Raw genomic sequence first — 22,554 nt, 5'->3', positions numbered from 1 at the left:
TCATTAAGATCGGACTTATAGAAAAAAAGGTTATCTTGTAAAAACCGAATTGCTCAAATTGATTCGCTGGAGTTATATTTGGAGAAACGAGTTTTCCACTATAACTGTAATATCGATATTGAGGCATATTGAATATACTCAATAGCTGACCAATTTGTTTATTTATTTGGTTGAACGCACCAAGCTAATCTCAGGACCTAGGTACTTGAAAGTTCAGGTTCAATTTGAATAATTCTTTTTGTGTTTACACAAATATTTTTCAGTTGTGGGAATCGAACCCACGGCCGTGGTTGCAGAAAGCAGGGTCACTATCCGCGCCACGCGGCTGTTATTTAATAAATGAATTAACTTCGGACCCCTCTGATCTGACCATAGCCTACTTACCTATTTGAGTTTTTTAGATGCACATAAATGTATTTATTTCCGCAAGACTATGTTTATATCTTAGATTAAAATAAAGTTTGCAGTTGAGTATTTTTTATTGTGCTTCGCTATTAATTTGAAGTCGTTTGTATAAATATAAGCACTGGAGTAGATCTACATTTATTCAATTGTTCTCATAGAAGTATTATACAATGCTGGTTTTGAAAGTAGTGCTTGTTGCGTGTACGCTATTGTTAACATATGACAATTTGTTATATAATGTTTAAACATATAAATTATTTTTTATTAAAAATAATTATATTAAATGATTCATGATAGCCCAGTGCATATGACCTCTGCCTCCGATTCCGTAGGGTGTTTGTACGAATCTGGTCCGCAGCATCTTCAACTTTTCAGATAAACATCGTGAGGAAACCTGCATATCAGAGAATTCTCTGCGTGTGAGAAGTCTGCCAATCCGCATTGGGTCAGCTTGGTGAACTATTGGCCTAAACCCTCTCATTCTGACAGGAGACTCGAGCTCAGCAGTGAGACGAAATGGGTTGATAATGATGATGATGATGACATATAAATTAAATCAAAGTGTCTGTCTGTGAGTTCAAAATAACTGTGTTTTCAAAAATATTGTGTTTTTTGTCCTGTACTCATAGCCACATACATAATAACCCTTTTTTAATTTTTTGTATATCTATCTGTCTTTCTGTTAGTAAGTAGTTACTTAGTTAGTAGTTAGTTAGAACAACAAAAAATAAACCTTGGCTGAGTTTGTTGTGGGCTCTTCTCGGACCAATGCGCATTTGGAATCCTCGTAACTTTAATTTTAAGTTTTCGACTTATTTTACCACCATTACATTAAATTAAATTATGACTTATCTTGACATTTCAAAAGTGCTTGTAAACTAAGCCTAATTGAAATCAATGAATTTTGAATTTTTATCCGATTATAGAGCCAACTTAAGTTCATATTACAGTTTTTTGTGATCACGCAGTTGATATTTCTCAGTTGATACGATGAATCAATGATCGCGTTGCTAAAAAACGCCCAGCTGTATCGCTTATGTCGTTCCCGTCCCTTTGAAAATAAGTGGATCAAGTATTTTACACCTATGATCCTCACAAATATTTGGTAAAAAAAAATCAAAATCGGTTTAGTCGATTCATAAATTTTCTCCTTACTTATTTCTTTATTATTTGTTTTCTAAAATTACTAGAGAATATGATCTCATTTAATTAAATTTAATGCTTTAAATTTAAATTACTATTATTATTTAATACTTCATAAACTAACATTAAAAATGACAGTGTTTTTGTAATATCTTTAAATAGTTTAAAGACACGCTTTTAGCACCCACTAAAATTTACAAATATTGGATGTAAGTCACGTGACTATATTTTTCGTATTCCTGACACCAAACCCTTATCATAGGGGTGGATTTCAAACAGCCAGTCCGCTATCTTGGGCGGCCTGACGGACTTATAATGACGTTTCTTAGCTAGTCATGTATTGTCATCAAAATTCAGAGCGTGTGCAAAATTTCATCCTAATCGAAGACCGAGAAGTGTGCCAAATTAAGGTTCCAAGAAAAAAGCGTGCTGAAAATGAAAATGAACCAAGAAAGCTAAATTTTGGAATGTCGACTTATAGTCTGTGGTATTCTTATAGACTGTGGTATTTATTCAAAGAATCTCCAGAAATGAAAGATTTTTTCGTTATTGTAAAATTTTTATTTAATCGTTTTAGTGGACAACTTACAAAAATGCAGTATAAAAAATGACGAATGTATTAGTGAAATGTATACAAATGCTCTACTTAATATCGGCTCAGTGGGAATACCGGAAATAAATATGCCTCCCATAGAGCCCTTGCTATTTACGAATGTAACAGTTAAGGTACTGGATGTGGTTACATTGACCCTGACCGATGGAACTGTTAAGGGTTTCAGTAAATGTCAAGTAAAGAAACTCCAGTAAGTAACAAAATAATATTATAATCATAATATCTTAAATGCATACCTTAATTATTTAATGTATAATATTATATTAAATGTTTAATGTGTTGTATTGTTGAACTGAGAACTTCGAACCCGCACGACTAGAAATAAAAATGAATTAAAAACTAATTTAATTCATTTTTGTTTTCACCGCAATTTCACGGACGTTTTAAGTAGCCGTTCTTCCTAAAAAGCTTTGGTATTTTTTTCCTGGCTTCCCTTCTCTCTTCTTTTTCTGTTCTTCCGTCTTTTCTGTCCATTTCCTTTGTATTTTCCGGCTTTTAGCATTCTTCCTTCAACAGGTTGTTACAATCCACGAATAATCCTAAAGCTCAAAGAATCTACCAATTATTATTATTATTAGTTGTTTATTAAAATAAAACTGTAACAGATCTTATTCGGTACATTGAATATATTTTGATTTTTTTAGTTGGAGGGTATTGTATAATTGATACTGATCATCATTAAGAACCCAAATTTCACCCACGCGTTAAGCACGAGTCTCCTCTCAGAATGAGAGGGGTAAGGCCTTAGTCCACCACGCTGGCCAAATGCGGATTGGCAGGCTTCACACGCACAGAGAAATTAAGAAAATTCTCAGGTATGCAGGTTTCCTCACGATGTTTTTCCTTCACCGTTTGAGACACGTGATATTTAATTTCTTAAAATGGACATAACTGAAAAGTTGGAGGTGCATGCCCCGGACCGGATTCAAAGCTACGCCCTCCGAATCGAAGGCAGAGGTCATATCCACTAGGCTATTACGTCTGTTTTTTATATAGTAAAATAATAAATCTTAATTTTTTTAGTATCGATTTGGATAAAAAATCTGGCACTCAAGATTTTCTATGTGATTTAATAATCAAAAGTAACGTCAAGGTCGAGGGGTCTGACCCAGCAATTCAAGGACTCATTGGAACTTCTTCACTTAATGGCATGGGAAATTTAAGAGTGAAACTGGGTAAGCCACTTTTCTACCTATGCATTTCTCGATTTCTATCTGAATTATTTTCTTGATTATAAACTTATTTTTTTATAGATGATAACTTTTTCCCTTGGTAAAGTTGTAATTCAACATTTATAAAATTTTTGGTCTTTGCTACTGAATTGAGTGTAATTTATCATCACGAGTATCCTAAAAAAACTACTGTAGTTCTGAATGGAACGAGAACGGAACGGAATAGTACGAAAGCGTAAATTCAGGGCTGAGAAATTCTTACACTGTTATACTTAGATATAACAGTATTAGAATTTCTCAGACAGTATACAATTTAATTCTGGTTTAACTATATTTCTTACAAAACTGGTTTGGGGCACATCGGTTGAATATTAGTCACAAAGTTCATATGCCAGTTACACACAGTCAAATCTGCAGCGGACATGATGCGCCGTGTATGTGGCTATCAATGTGCATAACACTTACACTTAAAGCAAAATTTAATTTCCATTTTGCCGACTTATCAAATTTACCGCGTCATGCCAAATTAATGGTGTGCTATAGTAATAACGAACACAGAATCATTTGTATTAACGTTTATTACAGATATTTTACATAGATAAAAGTCGATCTACTTTAAAGATTTTACACATTTTTAACGTGTAAATGTGTAAAATCTGTCCCTTGACATCGTTAATCACACTCACGTAATTGTCAAACTGTTGATTCTAATAATGTTAAATAGAATATAATTTTTATTTCCAGAAAAGTTATTCATGCACTTTGATTTTCCAATCACCCCATTCAAAAAAGAAGATGGCGAAATATATTTAAAGATTTCATACAAAAATATTAAATACGATTTTGATCTTGAAAAAGCAACTTTTGGAGCTGAGAAGATAACGGTTGGGTCACAGGATATTAGTAAGTTTCTAAACTTTTTTTTTCAATGACAAGATAGACATATTAATTGCACAAACAACGTTAGACAAAATTATAAATTATATTCTTTTTCTCAAAAGTTATTTATTTTACACATTTAACTCGATAATGTCTATTGTTAAGAACTACATGACAAAATAGTTCATTCCATGAAAACTGAGTTGAAGCATTTACGAGTAGATCATTTTTAAGTAAAATATCCGACATCCTTTACATAACCTAATTATCTAAGACTTTTGACGGCCTCCGTGGCGCAGTGGTATGCGCGGTGGAATTATTGACGGAGGTCCTGGGTTCGATCCCTGGCTAGGCCGATTGAGGTTTTTCTTAATTGGTCTAGGTCTAGCTGGTGGGAGGCTTCGGCCGTGGCTAGTTACCACCCTACCAACAAAGACGTACCGCCAAGCGATTTAGCGTTCCGGTACGATGTCGTGTAGAAACCGAAAGGAGTGTGGATTTTCATCCTCCTCCTAACAAGTTAGCCCGCTTCCATCTTAGATTACATCATCACTTACCATCAGGTGAGATTGTAGTCAAGGGCTAACTTGTAAAGAATAAAAAAAAAAGACTGATTTGAATGGTTTTCCAAAAATCTCTAGGGTGACCAAGTTAAATTTTTTTATCGGATTTTTCAAACTTTTCTATCTTGAATCAGTTTTTTTCAATGTTGTAGTTGCTGTAATTAAGATTTTTATAAATATTTTTTTACTTGTTTTGGGAAGATGCTTTGAGTGCAATAATTATTTTTCTTTCATTAAGATGGCCCGATTTTAAAAATTGACCTGTAAAAAAATGCATAAAACTGAAAGTTCATCATTTAAAAAAATCTTATTGAGGTTGGTAAAATGTGTCTACTCTTTGTAGTTACAAAGTTAATTGTAAGAATATATGTTAGGTGTTGAATTTTTAATACACACAACTTGCCTAATGTAAAATTATGCATACTGTTTACTGACTTCATCTGCACTATATATGTATACTTTGTATACTAATAAATTTATGTTTTTTCAGGTAAACTCCTTATTGATTTTTTAAACCAAAATTTTAAACCAATGCTGAAAACTTTGGGTGGACCGATTTTTGCAAAAGCTACGGAGTTCTTTTTTCATTTTTCCAAATTATTCTACGAAGGTATCCCGGCAAATAAATACATCATAGAAGATTTAAAACGTTATATTAATAAGTAAAACACTAAAGCAAACAAATCTTCTATAACATATTTGAGATAAATAGTGTTAATTAAATGTTTTATACTAATTGTTCTGTCATACTTCATCATTGCTTGTTCAGAACGACCAAAAATAAAATTGTAAATTTGAAACGTTGTGGTTTCTTTATCCCTTATCTTGTTACGCTAGGCATACCGGACCGTCAGTGGCTAGCATTAGAATAATATGGTGTCAACAGTGTAATAACACGATGAAAATAATATACTTTATTTACAAAAGGGGCTGTTTTCTTTTTGCCTGTCTAAACTTCAAAGAATCATAGAAATAAAAATCTATACCTATACTAATATTATAAAGCTGAAGAGTTTCTTTATTTGTTTGTTTGCTTGAACGCGCTCATATCCGGAACTACTGGACCGATTTGAAAAATTCTTTCAGTGTAAGATAGCCCATTTATAGACGTAGGCTATGTATTATCACGCTAAGGCCAATAGGAGCGGAGCAACAATGAAGAATGTTTCAAAATCGGTGGATTTTTTTCCTATATGTGCTATGCGCTATGTGCCCTGTTCACTAAATAAGCACCCTTCGGTTCTAGGTATAACCGACAGTCCTCTGTGCAGAGCATGCATGGAGGAAGAAGAAACCCCGATACATGTTATGGTTAGATGCAGAGGTGTATCCAAACAACGCGCAGCACACATTGGATCCCCAGCAACATTCTAAGAGGCATTCGGCGACCTGGGCGACCTGATAAACTTCTGGAGCGAGCTCGGTTGGCTGGAGTGACTCCAGCGGGGACCAGCACCAAAAGGACCTACGTACAACGGCCAACGGCCTACCAACGGCCTAGTGTCCAAGCCTAGTGTCCAAGTGCGGAAAAGGCCCAGGAAGGAAAGAAGAAGAAGATGAAGAAGAAGAAGAAGTGCCCTGCGTAAACGTTTAAAGTTTCGTAAAAATCATGTTGACAGAATTGTTCCCCTTAAAAAGTTAAAAAAAAGTCTGCGATAGCTCCCGCGGGATTTGTGAAAAACTGAAGTCCGAGCGAACAAAGTCGCGCGCATTCGCTAGTTATTTATTCAGTGTTTTACAGGAAATAATCCACGTAGCCGTGAAAAGCGCCTTGACATTTTTTTTTTATTTTTTTGTTAAATGACTGATCTTCTTTCTTATTAAAAATATTTTTGCCTTTGTATTTTAAGTGATCAGATGAGATTACTTTCAGATGACCACTGACAAACAAGTAATCTTACATGCTTGCAGCGCTAACGGCTTGACAGCCGATTTAACTAATCGTGTGTTGGTCACGGTCGGCATGATGTCAGAGGTTTACAATACAAAACATCTGTTAAGTCCATATCCTCGACAACAAAGGGGCTAGGGTAAACAAAAGAACGGACTGGACCTCCGGGCAACATCAAAATTGTAATCTGCATGCTTTTCTGAGTCCAAAACCTCACAGCACCTGGTCGAACAGTAGATATAATAGCACAAGTGTCACTTGACATCAAGCCACAGAGCCTTGTCCTTTATTATATTCACAAAATATAAAAAAAAAGTTGAACCATCAAGCAAACAATGAAAAGGATATATTTCTTTCTCCTATAGAATCTAATAATTATTCACCTAAAGCCGGTTGTTATTTCGCTGTGTTGATAATTCTAATGAATAAGTTTTCGCACATTGTATATAAAAGTGTTGAGGATAATTTTTGAGGATTATTCAGTTTAAATACAAGGATACAACATGTCTGTTTTTAAGTGTTTAATATTTTTGTGCATTTTATATTCGTTTGGTGATTGTAAATTTTGTAAGTAATAGTTATATTTTTTAATTTTCCTTTCAACTTCAAAGTGATTTTTTTAATCAAATTTACGTCTTAATTTTTATCGACATTCATACAATACCAACTTGTTTTAAGTATAAATACATAATCTTACTGTACTTAAATGATAACATTAGTTAGTAACATACCCTATAGGAATTGAGCCGTGATAGCCCAGTGGTTACGACCTCTGCCTCCAATTCCGGAGGGTGTGGGTTCGAATCCGGTCCGGGGCATACACCTCCAACTTTTCAGTCGGAGTTGTATGCCCCGCCTAACCCCTCTCATACTGAGAGGAGACTCGAGCTCAGCAGTGAGCCAGATATTTGTTGATAATGTATACACTATAGGCATACCTATGAAAAGTAGTGTTAGTATACCAATGATGACTATAACAAAAACAAATATTTTCGTTCATCTCTAGTCTTAACTTTTGACGGACTCCATGGCGCAGTAGAGTGCGCGGTGGAACAAAACAGAGGTTCTGGGTTAGATCCCCGGCTGGGGTGATTAAAGTTTTCTTAATCGGTCCAGGTTTGGCTGGTCATGCTGCAAGGGTTCGGTCATGGCTAGTTATTACCCTACTGACAAAAACGTACCGCCAAGCGATTTAGCTTTTATTTATTTAGATTTAGATTTTATTTATTTAGATTTCATGTAGAAACCGAAAGGGGTGTGGATTTTCATCATCCTCCTAACAAGTTTGCCCGCTTCCATCTTAAATTGCATCTAAACTTAATTTACTAGGGTACTTGGGTATTTGTTATTTTATTATTGTTTTATTCTTTAAAGAAATTATCCAGCAATTTATCTAATTAGGATATTGAGAATTCTTGACATAAACATGCAATTGTTGTATTGTTTTTTACTATAATTATAATCAATTTACTTTCTAGTGTATGAATGTTGGTCTTGCTATAAAATTATTGATATAATAAATAATTTTAGTGGATACCCTCACAAAATGCAGTGTCAAGGATGAGGATGGATGTCTTAAGTCGGTTTTCCAAAATATCGTAACTGAAGCTGCACAAAAAGGCATCCCAGAACTGAATGTACCACCCGCAGATCCTTTGAAAATAGATAAATTCTCTATAAACCTTTTAGAAACACTTACGGGGACTCTTAGTGATGGAATCGTCAAGGGAATTAGGAAATGTGTTTTCAACAAATATCAGTAAGTATGAATCTATACTAATATTATAAAGCTGAAGAGTTTGTTTGTGTGTTTGATTGTTTGTTTGTTTGATTGAATGCGCTAATCTCAGGAACTACTGGTCCGATTTTAAAAATTCTTTCAGTGTTATATAGCCCCATTGATTGAGGAAGGCTATATGCAATATATTATTCCCGTATTCTTACGGGAAAGGGAACCACGCGGGTGAAACCGTGCGACGTCATCTAGTTTTATTAAAAGCGGCTCAAGTTTCTGTTTGTTGCCGATAGCTTATTGGTTGCTTGCGTAATAGTACTAACCATTGACCAATGGGGTGAAGTTGCTTATTGGTCTTTTGATTACCTAACTGTACTAATCAATGGGGTAAAGTTGCCGCGGCATTCAAATAGTCAATATACAATTAATTGATACCTTATTAGTCATTTCGTTGGTAAATTTACATATTCACCATCATCATCATAATTATCAGCCGATGGACGTCCACTGCTGGACATAAGCCTCTTGTATAGACTCACAAACATCACCTTCTCGAGCCGCCAGCATCCAGCAACCCTGCAACCCGCTTGATGTCCTCGGTCCATCTAGTGGGGGGTCAATCTACACTGCGCTTTCCAGTATTGGGTTACTAGTCCAGCGCCTCGGGACTCCAACGTCCATCGGCTCTTCAAACTTTGTGCCCTACCCATTGCCACTTTAACTTCGCCACTTATTGAGCTATGTCGGTGACTTTGGTTCTTCTGCGGATATCCTCATTTCTAATATTGTCACGCAGAATAACTCCAAGCATAGCTCGCTCCATTGCCCGCTGAGTGACTCTGAGCCTTTTTATGAGGCCCATAGTTAGCGATAAAGTCTCAAATACGTAGATCATCACTGGCAACACACACTGTTCGAAGACTTCTTTGGGCACTGAGGAATTTTGGACATTTACATATTGGTATATTTCAAATTTATACCAAAACCAAACCAAACCAAAAATCAAATTAAGGTGTCTTTTTCTATACTAATATTATAAGGAGGAAAATTTTGTTAGTATGTTTGTTTGTTTGGGTATGGATAGGATAGGGGTAGGGTAGGGGTAGTTCAAAGTTTACATCGAGTTTCACGTTGACGAAGTCGCGGGCGTCCGCTAGTATTAAAATATAATTCGAAACTGATTTTACTAGAACAAAGTCGTAAGCGTCCTCAGATACTCGTACAATACGTCAGAATAAATGCTTGTAATAAATAATTTATTAAGGCAATTAAAGCAATTTTATTCTTTTTCGACAAGGTTGTTATGATAATATTTTTGCGGAAAACCACACGAGTTTATGCACATTACAAGCTGACTACCAGAATCTTGATTTTTTATAAAAAAAAATTATCTTTCGTGTATTCGTTTGTATAAAAAACGAAGTAACTTCCGAATTCATTTACATTAATCTTCATTTCAGCTAACTAATGAATAGAAGCTATGATTTGACGGCTCAGTAGCGAAGTGGGTAGGTAATGATCCTTCGGCATCTAAAGCAGTGGGTTTGATTCCCACAAGTGGAAATGTGGTGATGAATATGAGTGGTTTCCAGTGACTGGGTGGGATGTCAAATGTTATCACGTGAACAAAATCTTAGTTCCTGAAAACTATCATAGTAAACAATAGGCTAGTTGACACTTTTTCTTAAATGGCCTAATTTAATCACTTTCGTTTTACTACATTGAAAACAAAATATTATATTTTTTGACGCGTGATTACATGAGCATTATAATTTTTAAATATTTATTTGACAATACGATCCAAAACGTCTATATTTCAATAGTTTCATGACGTCACGTCTTCAAATCCCATGCCAAACGGAGCGTTTGACAAATATATTAGTTAATTATTAATTTGACGTTTATTCATCATCATCATCATCATATCAGCTGATGGACGTCCACTGCAGGACATAGGCCTTTTGTAGGGACTTTTAAACATCACGATACTGAGCCGCCTGCATCCAGCGAATCCCTGCGACTCGCTTGATGTCGTCCACCTGGTGGGGGGTCGGCCAACAATACAATTAATGTTATTAAGGTACTATCGTACGACTTTAAATACGGAAGGTAGGTGGCACTGAAGTTGCTTGAAATGCGTTCTTTCAGCATTTACTGTGTTAGTTCCTCGTGTGCTTGTTATTCCACCTACAACCATCTTCAAACTGAATCACGGTAATGGAGGTCTGACACAAATAACTCTTATATATTATACAATAGATTTTAGACTTAAATTCAAAGTTAATATATTATGTATTGTTACAGATTAGATTTCGAGAAACTAATGGCAATACAAGATATAACCTGTGACCTAACAATTCAAGGTACAGTCACTTTATCTGGTAAAAGCCCAGCCATAGAGGCTTTGCTCGGAACCAATTCAGTGGATGTCCATGGAAAGGGAAAAGTGAAGATTGGTAAGGAATTAGCTGTTGAATTTTAAAATCAGCCTTAGATGTAAATCATTGAGTATAAGTGAATGATAGACGAGATCAGACAAAAATCCACCGTTATACAATAGTCCAGGCAACTCGTACGGAACGATTTGCATCTACATTTCTAATTCGTACAGCAAAAATTTGGAATACCCTTCCGGCGTTTGTATTTCCTGACACTTATAATTTAAACACATTCAAAGCAAGAGTGAATAGGCATCTTCTAGGTAAGCGCGTTCCAACTTAGACCGCATTGCTTTCCATCAGACATAATTGTAGTCAAGCGCAAGCCTATATTGCATAAAAAACAGGTGTGAAAGAATCAAAGCAAGCGATAGAACTAACAAAGGTTTTTCAATAAACCTTTGTTAGTTTTATCGCTTTATTAGACACGATTAGTATAATAGGAAAGCTGAAAGAGTAATTTATGTAACTAGATACTAACTAGGTTCACAGTTAGATAAATAAGAATCTCGGTGTAAAATTTAAATCAAAAGCCATAATAATGAGTGTTCATCGTATTTTTGTTTCGTTTTTGCCATAATACATAATTTTCGTCATTTCGACAGGCAGAAGGGCGTACCACGCACGGCAAACTTCTCAATTAAATTCTCGCGATATCATATAAATTTATTTTATGAGTAAAACTGTAAATATTTCTGCAATTACAGCTGCGGGTTCGATTCCCACAACTGGAAAATACATTTGTGTCAATGAGCGTTTACATATAAATATAATTGAAGAGTATGTCTGTGATATTAAAATAACTGTGTCTTTTTTCAAGATATTTACCGATACCAAAAGTATTTTTTTTTTATATTTTGTCTGTCTGTGTATCCGAGATAATCTTTGGAACGGCTAAGACGATTTTAATGGGTCTTTTGCCAGTTACCATATGGGTAGTTTACCAGTTAAAATCAGGAAAAAATATTTTCCTTTTATGTTACAGAGAAACTGAATTTCTACATGGAAACCCCATTTCAACTATTAAAGAACGACAATGGCGATGTCTACTTACAACTGGACGACAAAAACTTCAAATACATATACGATGTACAAAATATGAAGTTCTCAGCAGAAAAGATTGTTATTGGGAACCAAGATATATGTACGTACCTATTACTATTTTATATTTTTTAATCATAGATAATAATAAATTAACGCTAATAATTAAACTAACTTTAAATTAACGCAGTAGGTACAATAAATTTAAAATATTTTTGCAAAAACTGTCAAGTAGCCACGTATATTATTATACGTATGTAGTAGCAAGCAATATGTAGTAAAAGTAGGAAAATGAAAATGTTGATTATTTCCGATAGGCATTTAACAAAAAATAAGGAACCGTGAAATAATCTTTACTTTGAACGATTATCTTCTATTATATATTTTATAGTGCTTATGTTTTAACAATAATTAAAATGCAATTAAAAGCTGAAAATCTACTGATATCTCAATTTTATTATTCTATTATTCTTTACAAGTAAGCCCTTGACTACAATCTCACCTGATGGTAATTGATGATGCAGTCTAAGATGGAAGCGGGCTAACTTGTTAGGAGGAGGATGAAAATCCACACGTCCCCTTTCGGTTTCTACACGGCATCGTACCGGAACGCTAAATCGCTTGGCGGTACGTCTTTGCCGGTAGGGTGGTAACTAGCCACGGCCGAAGCCTCCCACCAGCCAAATATAGAGTTTGCACAAAGTTGGTCAAATAATATTACACTAATTACAGCGACCAACACGATTTTTGGGTCTGGCTTCTACATATGAAATTTTGATTTCTCTTTTGGTACAAATAAAGAGAAAAATAATATTTTTGATCAAAGTTTGCTTTTGTAGAATTTAAAGCAATTTTTAGAATTTACAAGAATAGTGGCTGGTTTTCATCATATATTTTATAAGACGCAGCGCAGTCTTGCGGAGAGAGAAATTTGATTTCTATTTTTTTTTAAATAAAAAATCATCGCCCTAAAATCTTTTCGACTTAATTCCATTTTCGTTGAGTACTTAGAACTTTATTGTGTGATAAAAACAATTGACAAGTGAATTCCAGCAATTTTTTGACGTGACAACGTCTTAAAATTACATGGAAAAAAGATGACATCATGCGGCGTTCCCTCGTTTTAGGGTTGCAAACTTTTTTTACAAGAAATAAAGTATCTTTAAAGATTATCAAACAGTATTTTAGAAAAACGAACATTTTCTTTTGAAAAAATGCAATCATTCTATCAGTATTTTCCCAAGACATTGTCACGTTCAACTATCGGCAGTAAACCAACTTTACAGACAACCGATTTTTTTTTCATTACTATGAACGCAACTATTACATTGCAACGGTTCAAAAAATATAACATTTAAAATTCACATAGTTCCGACTAACTAGAAGTGCAAAACTTTTAGTATGCCCCATGTATCATTGGTATTAGTATTTCGCGACGACCAATGTTTTTTGTAATATCAATTATTTATTTTTTAAACAAAATTCTATTAATTTTTCAGGTAAACCATCAGTTGCGTTATTAAATGACAACTACAGAACGCTTTTGAAAAGCTTCGGGAAGATGTTCTTGGATAGAGTTGTGGCCGTCTACTGCGGATTGCTCAATGAAGTTCTACGTCCTCTGCCTCTAAAATTTTACATAACTGAAGACGTGTCTGTGTACATTGACAATTGATTAACTTATTTTAAAGTATTTATTTTCACTTTTTATTAATTATTATTTAAGACAATAAAGATGTGATAGAAATCAATAATATAAATAAAATTTAAGTTTGACTGTGATTTCACGACTGTCTTTTTTCAAGTGCTTACATTTAGTTATTTACACGATGGCAAAACATAAACAAGCTATATTGTATGTTTGTCTATGTGTCTGTCTTTGTATTTGTCTGGGCTACTCTTTGAAACGGCTGTATCGATTTTAACTGGACTTTCACTGGATAGAGGTTAGTTGCCTATATGTTGCTACATATAGGCAACTCTTAATCTCGAAAAAATCTGTGGTTCCCGCGGGATTTGTGAAAACTGATTTTCCCGTAAATGAAGTCGCGAATGGGCAACCGTTCACTATGGATGATGGTAAAAGACTGAACTTTATTATAAAACAAGATTCTTTATAGCTTATTACTAAACTGAAGCTGATGCCTCTCTTCAGACGACGTTACGCTGATGTAACACTGGACTATTTCATTAATGTCTTAAGGACTAGTAACGCTCAATTAAAAGCCTCAGACTGTGACATTAAAAAGTTAGTTTATTAAAAAACTATAGTCTACAAACAAATCACCCTCTTAGGGCAAGGTGTTAAGCCTTTTGTGCTTGGAATTACACTGGCTACCATGGTCTTAACCAAAACACGGCAATGCTGCGTGGCTGCCGTAACAATGGCAATAATAAGGGAAGTAATGTGGCAATAATAAGTGTAGGAGAAACCAGGAAAGATGTTGGACGTACTTATCGTGCTGGTGCGGTCTTCTTTCCGGGGTACCCCTCGTCTGTAGGTAGCTGCAGGTCTGGTCGATACTTGTGATGACATTAGAAAGACTACGGAACAATAAGGAAACAATATTAGGCCTGTTGGAAAGCCAAATTCTCTTTCAGTAGTTGATTATATTGAAAACGACGAGGATTTTTCAGTTTTATAATAACTAGCAGACCTCGCAGTTTCAACTGCCTAGTTCCTATTCCAGTAAGAATACGTAGACAACATAGTACAGCCTATGACACTCGAAAATAACGTAGCTTTCTATTGGTAAAATAATTTTCAAAATCGGTTCAGATTCAGTATATCCAGAAATTACCTCTACAACCATTCTTTACTTCTATATAATATTAGTATAATTAGTATAACTTAAGAAAGTAATCGGTTTAAATTTTTCGAATATATCTTATAGAAGAGCTTGTATTGGTTGGACACTTTCTATTTGTTAATATCTAATAGTTCCGTAGTCAAGCTGAAAATTTAACAGTCTCCGTGGCACAGTGCTATGGCCGGTGGATTTACAAGACTGAGGTTCTGGGTTCGATTCTTGACTGGGCCGATTGAAGTTTTCTTAATTGATCCAAGTCTGGCTGGTGGTAGACTTCATCCGTGGCAACAAAAGGAGGACTCGCGATTTTAATTTAAATTTGCTCGAATATAAATTGAATTGAAGTACAAATATAGAATGTATATCTGCAGTCTTGCCCCACAGCCAAATACCGTTAAACATTAAAATGCGAAGGTATGCAAAATAGATAAGCATTAACATCAATAAACTGTTTTTTTTTAACCCCCGACGAGAAAAGAGGGGTGTTATAAGTTTGACATGTCTGTCTGTCAGTCTGTCTGTGGCACCATAGCTCCCGAACGAATGAAGTGATTATAATTTAGTTTTTTTTTTATATGGGCGAGTGTTATTAGACATGTTTGGTAAATATCGGTTGAGCCGTTTAAAAGTTCTGGAGGTTCAAAGTGGGAAGAATAACAGAATATCTACAAATATACTCGAGTGGGGTCTCAAATGAAAGCGCACTGATAGAGAATATTGATAAATTAATTGGTTGAGAGTTTAATTATAATTTCATGACGTTCAGAGGTTTTTTTTTAAAAAAATCTCACTGCAGCTTACCAGTTTTTTTTAATTCATTCAGAGAGTTTTTCAATCCAAGCTCACTCCCAGGAAAACTGTGGAGTTCTCCATTTTCAGTTTTTCATCATCGAATATTATAAACTTATCTAATTTTATAACATTTGGTAATGAAAACTCAATAAATCTAGTTCTTTGCATTTAAAAGTAAATTATTTGCAATAAACCAATGGGATACATGCGATATGGCACGATTTACATCATCAGAGCTATTTTTATTTCTGTCTGTCCTAAAAATTAAGGATGTGTCGTCAGCAAACTACAATCTCACAGATGCCGCTGACATGGTGTGGTAAATCGTTTATGTACACTAGGAATAGAAAAGGACCCAAAATGGAACCCTGTGAGACACCATTGTGTTAAAAAAAAACCGCACGACTTTATATCGCTTATGCATACCTTTTGTATTCTATTACTGAAATAAGATTATTATCAATTCTCATAATATGAAAATAAATTTGACGCAGCTGAGAAACCTTTGCTTAAGAATCGAGTCCTTGGAACGGATCAGATCAGATCATAATTATTTAGTAATTATATTTCCTCTGGGATACCATGAGGAATCATTTCACCAGTCGCCAGACCTCTAACTTTGGCAACCCTTTGCCAGAACCCTTAAAGTTCTCTTTAAAAATCTTCACCGGTGTACAGTTAGCCTCAGGGGTTGCCTGGTAGAGATTGCTTATAGTAATAAGGCCGCCTTTGCATGCTAAGTTTAGATTATTCATTTTTTAATGTTTTTATTTATTATTGTATTGTGGTGTGCTGTAAAGTATTTCTTCTTCTTCTTCTTCGTACATTCAAGTTGATCAATTAGTCTGGATTAAATCAACCTGCTACAATACCTACCCAAAAATATCAACCAGCTCTTGGTCCATACAAAGAGAAGAGCATGGTCAGCGAGCTGTAACTTTACGTCTACGTCACATGACTTCACTAACACCTAACGATAACAATCTAAATGGAAAACCAATTAAGTTGTTAATAATTATATACCACAACCTGCGGTATATTATTTCCCTAATGTTTTTCTAATCTTAAGATTACCGGGCAAAGTTCGCTACTAAGCGATGAGATTATCTTTGTACTGTATTTGATCTTGTTGAACTAGTGTGATATTTATAGTCGAGGATCAGGGGAACATTTTTAACCGACTTCCACAAAAAGAGGTTATCATCATAGCACAGGTTTTTACACGCTTCACTTGTAACTATGTACCTATGTAAGAAAATCTTGGAATCTTAATTTGACCCACTTCCCGGTTTTTGATTAGTATGAAATTTTGCGCACTCTCTGAGTTCTAATGACAATACATGACTAGCTAAGAAACGTCATTATAAATCCAATATGGCGGCCTCCCCAATCACTTTTACTATGTAGGAAAAACAAATCTTGGAATCTCAATTTGACCCACTTCCAGGTCTTCGAGATGAAATTTTGCTCACGCTCTGAGTTCTGATGACTATACATGACTAGCATAGAAACGTCATTACAAATCCAATACGGCGGCCTCCCCAATCACTTTTACTATGTAGGAAAGACAAATCTTGGAATCTTAATATAACTCACTTCCCGGTCTTCGTGTAGGATGAAATTTGCACATGCTCTGAGTTCTGATGATAATACATGACTAGCTAAGAAACATCATTACAAATCCAATATGGTGGTCTCCCCAATATGGCGGACTGGCTGTTTGTAATCCATCCCCATGATATGGATATCAAATGAAAGGGTTTGCAATCAGGAAAACGAAAAAAAATGTCATGTGACTAAAATCAAAAAGCAAAAAAGTATTTGTAATTTATAGTGCGTGCTAAAAGCTTGTTTTTTAGTTTTTTTAATTATTTAAAGTTATTTATATGCCAGTCTATGTCATTTGTATGTACAAAACTGTAAAATTTGCTTGTATGTTTGTTCGTAAATAATATCTTAAAGACGTTATTTTAATTTGATTTACATAATTTTTGTTAAATTGCTTTTTTTTAATTACTTTCTAATTTTTTTCATTTGATTCAATCAAATTCGTTGTGTGTGCGATCTTGAAGAGATGAACAAACTTATTTACAAAAATTTACTATAGTTATAGTTCACAGGGTATTCACAAATATGACCAATTTTGAGCAAAGAATCGGCATAACGTGCCACATAATTAGTAGAACAATGTGGCTGTAAAATTACAATTCACTCTCTCCTTCAGAGAGGTGGACTTCAAAGTACAAGGCGACATTAATTAGACTTAAAACAATGATACCTCGGAGGAAAAAATACTTTGAAACTGATTCCGGTAACGTACTCAGTATAACAATTCAACATTGTTTTTTCATACCTACTTATAAAATAATATAATCTCAAGTAGCTACTTAATTACCGGAGACCGGTTATGTGGATGTTAATTGTATTTGTTACTTGATTTTTTTCTGCACTTTTAACCCACATATATAGAGATAGCTTGGTTGGTTTAATTATTGTGTATGTAGTTGTTGCAACAGAAGGTTTCGAAGATGATTTCAAAGTGCACTATAATTGCGTTTACGTGCGCATTGCTTACAATATGTGAATCAGCTTTTGGTGAGTAGAGACAAAAATATATATTTATATATATAAATACTAGTCCAGTTATGATTAACTATGAGTGAAAGGTGAAAAATGTAAAGATATTTATTTATATAGCTTATTAAGACCAACAAAAAAGTGTTAAGTATAAATTTTCGTATCCAAACAGAAAACCGAGTTAATGTAAAAAAAAACCAAATTCAACCCTTTTTCAAGATGGCGAAAATGCACCTAAGAAATATTGATCGAGTATTTGAAGTTGAGCTTTTCTAGACTCCTCCCATCATATCCAAAATACAGCTTTCTCTGTTCATCTGCACTTCTAAGCCAAATTTTCTGACATAATGTATACAAGCTATGATAAAATAAATATCCCATAAGAAATCTATATATGTATAAAAAAATATATATGTATTTCTACATTGTAACCGTACATATAAATTGTACATACACATACATATTAAGCGTAAAGATCTCTCATCACAAAATATCGAAAACCGCTTGACCTACAAAGTTGAAATTTGGCAAAGAGGGAGTCTATTAGAGTTAGTAGACTTCCGTTAAGTACGGGATTTGCAAGAGCATCGGATTATGGAGGTCTAAGGATGGACGAAGTAGCGGGCATCCGCTTGTAGATCTTTATTGCTTTTTATCCTGGCCTATATAATTAAAGTGAAAATGTGAATCTTAGATCAAATATTTAACATATTATTTATTTTACTTATTAATTGCAATAACATTATTTGAATTCTTTATCATATATGGAGCATACAATAAAAATGGTTTTCCATTTTTATGTGCTAGAATTTCATGAGTTGTAACAATGACCACTATGACTACCAGCTGAGTTTACAGATCTAGTTTATTTTCTTTTTTATTTTAATTACTATTATTTTTCAGTTGATACACTCACAAAATGTGAAGTGGATGATAAAGCATGCCTAAAAGAACTCACTCAGAAAATGTTCATAAAAATAGCCCCAACTGGAGTTCCAGAATATAACATACCTCCATATGATCCGCTTGAACTTAAGGGTATTAAAGTACCCATTTTAGGACTTTTGACTATTACAATAGAAGAAGGAACAGCAAGGGGCATTAAAGACTGCGTGTTTAATAAATTTAAGTAAGTAGTCTACTATATAATATATAATATTTTAATTTTAGTCACACATATTATAGGTATATCTTCCCTCGTATTCTTCCATATTAGACATCAGAATTCTATTCTAACGATGATTATTAATTAATCTCTACCTGTGTCTATACATCGTGAAATAGAAATAGAAATAAAAGTATTAGAAATAGAAAGACAGCTGGCTTATTCACTATTTTGGTCTTTACTATCCACCTATTAAAATAAATGTCAGATCAAATGTCATCTACCTATATGATATCCACTAGTAGGGACCGGATGACATTTGTTACATAGAACCTCAATTTCGTATATATCATACGTTAAAGATAGTGAATTAGCTTGCATGTGAAAACATTGTTACAGAATATGAGGACTCAAGTCACATATCACTATATTTATCTACTTGAACTTTTGTGACATTGTTGGTCTAAAATGTATTGAGAGATAATTATATTTAATTCCATCGAAATATAACTTTTTTTTTATTGTTTTTAGTGTAAATATCAAAAAGGGGTATTTATCTATGGCACTCACTTGTGATCTAGACGTAGATGTGAAAGTCAAGTTGGGAGATATAAACGAAGTGATCCAAAACACGCTTGGCACCAAAGCAATCGAAGGTAGTGGCAGTGCCAAACTAAAATTAGGTAAGTTGTAGAAATAAACTAAACTAAATAAGTGTGAGAAGAACCATCAAAAACCACTGGCGTGGGTTGCATTGCGGGAAACTCCACGACATCTTATCGTTGAAAATTCCTTAAAGCCATAAGATTAAAGTTTAAAGACGAACTTGGTCGCTGAGTATGGGCCTCATAAGAAGCCTCGGAGTCACTGATTGACCGAAAACCTAAGTAACTGCGTGATCGAATCAAAAAATTAGGAGATCCGCAGAAGAACCACAGTCACATAGCTCAATGAGTTTTGATACTGAAGTGGCAGGCCACATAGCAGAGACGATGGACTTTATCCAAGATGCTGCAATAATAACTTTCCGTACTGGAAAGCTCATTTCATAAGGTTTCAAAAGCTAGTAATTAAGTTGACGTATTTACAGACATACCTATTAAATATGCCATTCTTATTTGGATTTACAGATAAATTACATATTAAAATAAAATATTTCTATGATATCGTTAAAAGAGATGACGGTAAAATATACATCGATTGTAAACCAGAAGAAGCAGTTTACGACTATGAAGTAGGTGATGCAAAAATTCTTCTTGAAAAACTCTTTATAGGAGGCGTAGATGTCGGTAAGTAAACTTGATAACTAATTATTGTTTACTCAAAGGAAAACCCTTGTGCCATTTAATTAGAAATTATTATATTTTTTTAAACCCAAACACGCACGTGGTAATCGAACGAAAGCATTATTTAACTTTTTTATTCATGTCATTTAAATTTTATCCACAAAGTAAACATTCATTATGAATTTATGTTTTTGATTATTATTAATAAATTATTATTTAATAGATTTATTCGTGAATTAGAGTTGTGATCAATGATGGAAAGTCTGTTAATTACTAATATTACAAATCTGAACGTCCGTCTGTTCCTTTAACGGCTTTCGCTGAACTGATTTTAATGAATTTTAGTCAAGATAAATAAGACCTTAAAGTAGAAAATAGGCTACTTGTAATCCAGGAAAATCCATGGTTCCCTTTCATGCAATCGGATTTGTGGTCTTATAATTCACCCGCATAGTTCCCGTTTCCACGAGAACACAGAGATAAAATAGATAAAATAATGTAGACCACCTTACTTTATCTCCGAATTCTACGTAAATAATAAATTTTCAAAATCCCTTACAATACCACAAACGTTACCTCTTTTTGTAATATTAATATAGATAGCAGTTACACAAACACATGTGAACATTATCTCACTTCTCTCTCCATGTCGAGAGAGAGAGAGAGTGTGGAGAGAGGTTAACTATCAATGATCCATACTCGGATCTTAATTATAAGTTTAACAATTAAATATGCATTATTGACAATAGATATCATATTTACAGCCAAGCAGGTAAATGGAATTTTACAACCAAACACCAAGGTCTTGGTAAGTACATTTGGATCGGAATTCTTCAAAGTGGCTAAGAATGTTGTAGCAGACATTGTGCATGCTATCTTCGACAAGACCTCCACGGATCACTTCATCAGCACTGATCTATCACCTCATGTAAAAAACGCTTAAAATGTTCAATTAGCGAATGTTATGACTATTGTTAATTATGAAATAAATCTTATTTAATTAAAAACAAATCTTTTATTTTCACAACTAGATTAAAAAACGATAGCTTGGTAGTTGATTTTCTAGGTTTGCTACATTGAAAAAAATCAAAGAGTATTTTTCATAAGTTGTAAGAGGGATTAGTAGTTTCATCGTAATGACCGAATAACAAAAAAACACGGACAGACAGACAGATAGACAAATATTTTTAGCTTCAGTATTGATTATAAAATGCCCCCCAACAAGAATTTTTAAAATATCTTCATTGTACAGAATGTACAAAATGTACAGAATTCGTATTATAAGTATAGATTCTAGATGGCGCTGGCGTCCGTTAAGCCACGGTAACTTTTGTTGTTACAAATGGTATAAGTAAAATCTCAAATTGTGAATATGTGTATAAAATTCGACCAGTTTTTACCGACTTCATATTATAAGTATAGATAGATAAAAGCATGTAAAATTAATATCATCTAATTAAAAGCCTACTCGTTATCGATCATGTCGGTAAGGCTAGTGTTATATCAATGTCAAGATGTTCATTAATTAGGCCTGATAACGAGCTCTGCCTTTTAAAAATCTTGACCTTTGTTTAATTAGTGTAGTCATTGATATTCAAACATAAAATAAACGTCAATATTATACTTTTTTATTGTTATTTATAGTTACTCGTATATTATTATTACGACTAATTCAATAACAAAAAAAAAGATTAATACTAAGATTTAATGCAAATTCATTTGTTAAAAATATTTTTTTTTTTACTTTTGTCTCACTGTTATCGGGCTAGACTTCTTTTCGTTTATGAGAAGGATAGAGCCTTATTTCATCACGCGGCCCCAATGCGGGTTAGCGGGCTTAGAGTGATAATGTTAACTTATTTAACGACCACTATCAGATGTTAGTAACCGGCTTTACGTGCTCTTCCAGACACGTAGGTGTAACACCACCAACTTTCCAATTTCTGGCTGTAAATTTGTACTGAAAGTTAAAAACGATAGAGAAAGTATATACTTACTTAGACGCACTTTTTGTCGTGCCATTTTTAGATTATATAATTATATATCTAAAGCTTGAGAGCCTTGATAGCCCAGTGGATATGACCTCTGCCTCCATGCAGTGGAG

General features: G+C 34.1%; 3 protein-coding genes across 3 annotated transcripts; all 3 read left to right on the top strand.

Moving 5' to 3' along the window:
* The first annotated feature begins 575 nt into the window (after positions 1-575).
* LOC128198688 (uncharacterized) lies at positions 576-5,538 on the top strand. The gene is made up of 5 exons (XM_052885140.1): positions 576-606; positions 2,126-2,351; positions 3,185-3,336; positions 4,078-4,236; positions 5,266-5,538. Exons 1-5 carry the CDS (start codon positions 576-578, stop codon positions 5,439-5,441), a joined length of 744 nt encoding a protein of 247 aa, XP_052741100.1. The 3' UTR covers positions 5,442-5,538.
* Positions 5,539-7,092: 1,554 nt separating this feature from the next.
* On the top strand, positions 7,093-13,662 carry LOC112043062 (uncharacterized). The gene is made up of 5 exons (XM_052885098.1): positions 7,093-7,233; positions 8,197-8,425; positions 10,706-10,857; positions 11,825-11,983; positions 13,380-13,662. Exons 1-5 carry the CDS (start codon positions 7,170-7,172, stop codon positions 13,553-13,555), a joined length of 780 nt encoding a protein of 259 aa, XP_052741058.1. The 5' UTR covers positions 7,093-7,169; the 3' UTR covers positions 13,556-13,662.
* A 4,260-nt stretch (positions 13,663-17,922) lies between these two features.
* On the top strand, positions 17,923-21,461 carry LOC112043069 (juvenile hormone-binding protein). Its single transcript, XM_024078332.2, has 5 exons — positions 17,923-18,077; positions 18,963-19,188; positions 19,696-19,847; positions 20,295-20,453; positions 21,215-21,461. The coding sequence occupies exons 1-5, from the start codon at positions 18,011-18,013 to the stop codon at positions 21,391-21,393; spliced, it is 783 nt and encodes a 260-aa protein (XP_023934100.2). The 5' UTR covers positions 17,923-18,010; the 3' UTR covers positions 21,394-21,461.
* The last annotated feature ends 1,093 nt before the right edge of the window (positions 21,462-22,554 follow it).

This window comes from Bicyclus anynana, chromosome 13, assembly GCF_947172395.1.
Source record: "Bicyclus anynana chromosome 13, ilBicAnyn1.1, whole genome shotgun sequence".
Taxonomy (NCBI): Eukaryota; Metazoa; Arthropoda; class Insecta; order Lepidoptera; family Nymphalidae; genus Bicyclus; species Bicyclus anynana.
The sequence above is the reverse complement of the archived record's forward strand: the minus strand, read 5'-3'. Positions and strand labels throughout refer to the sequence as shown.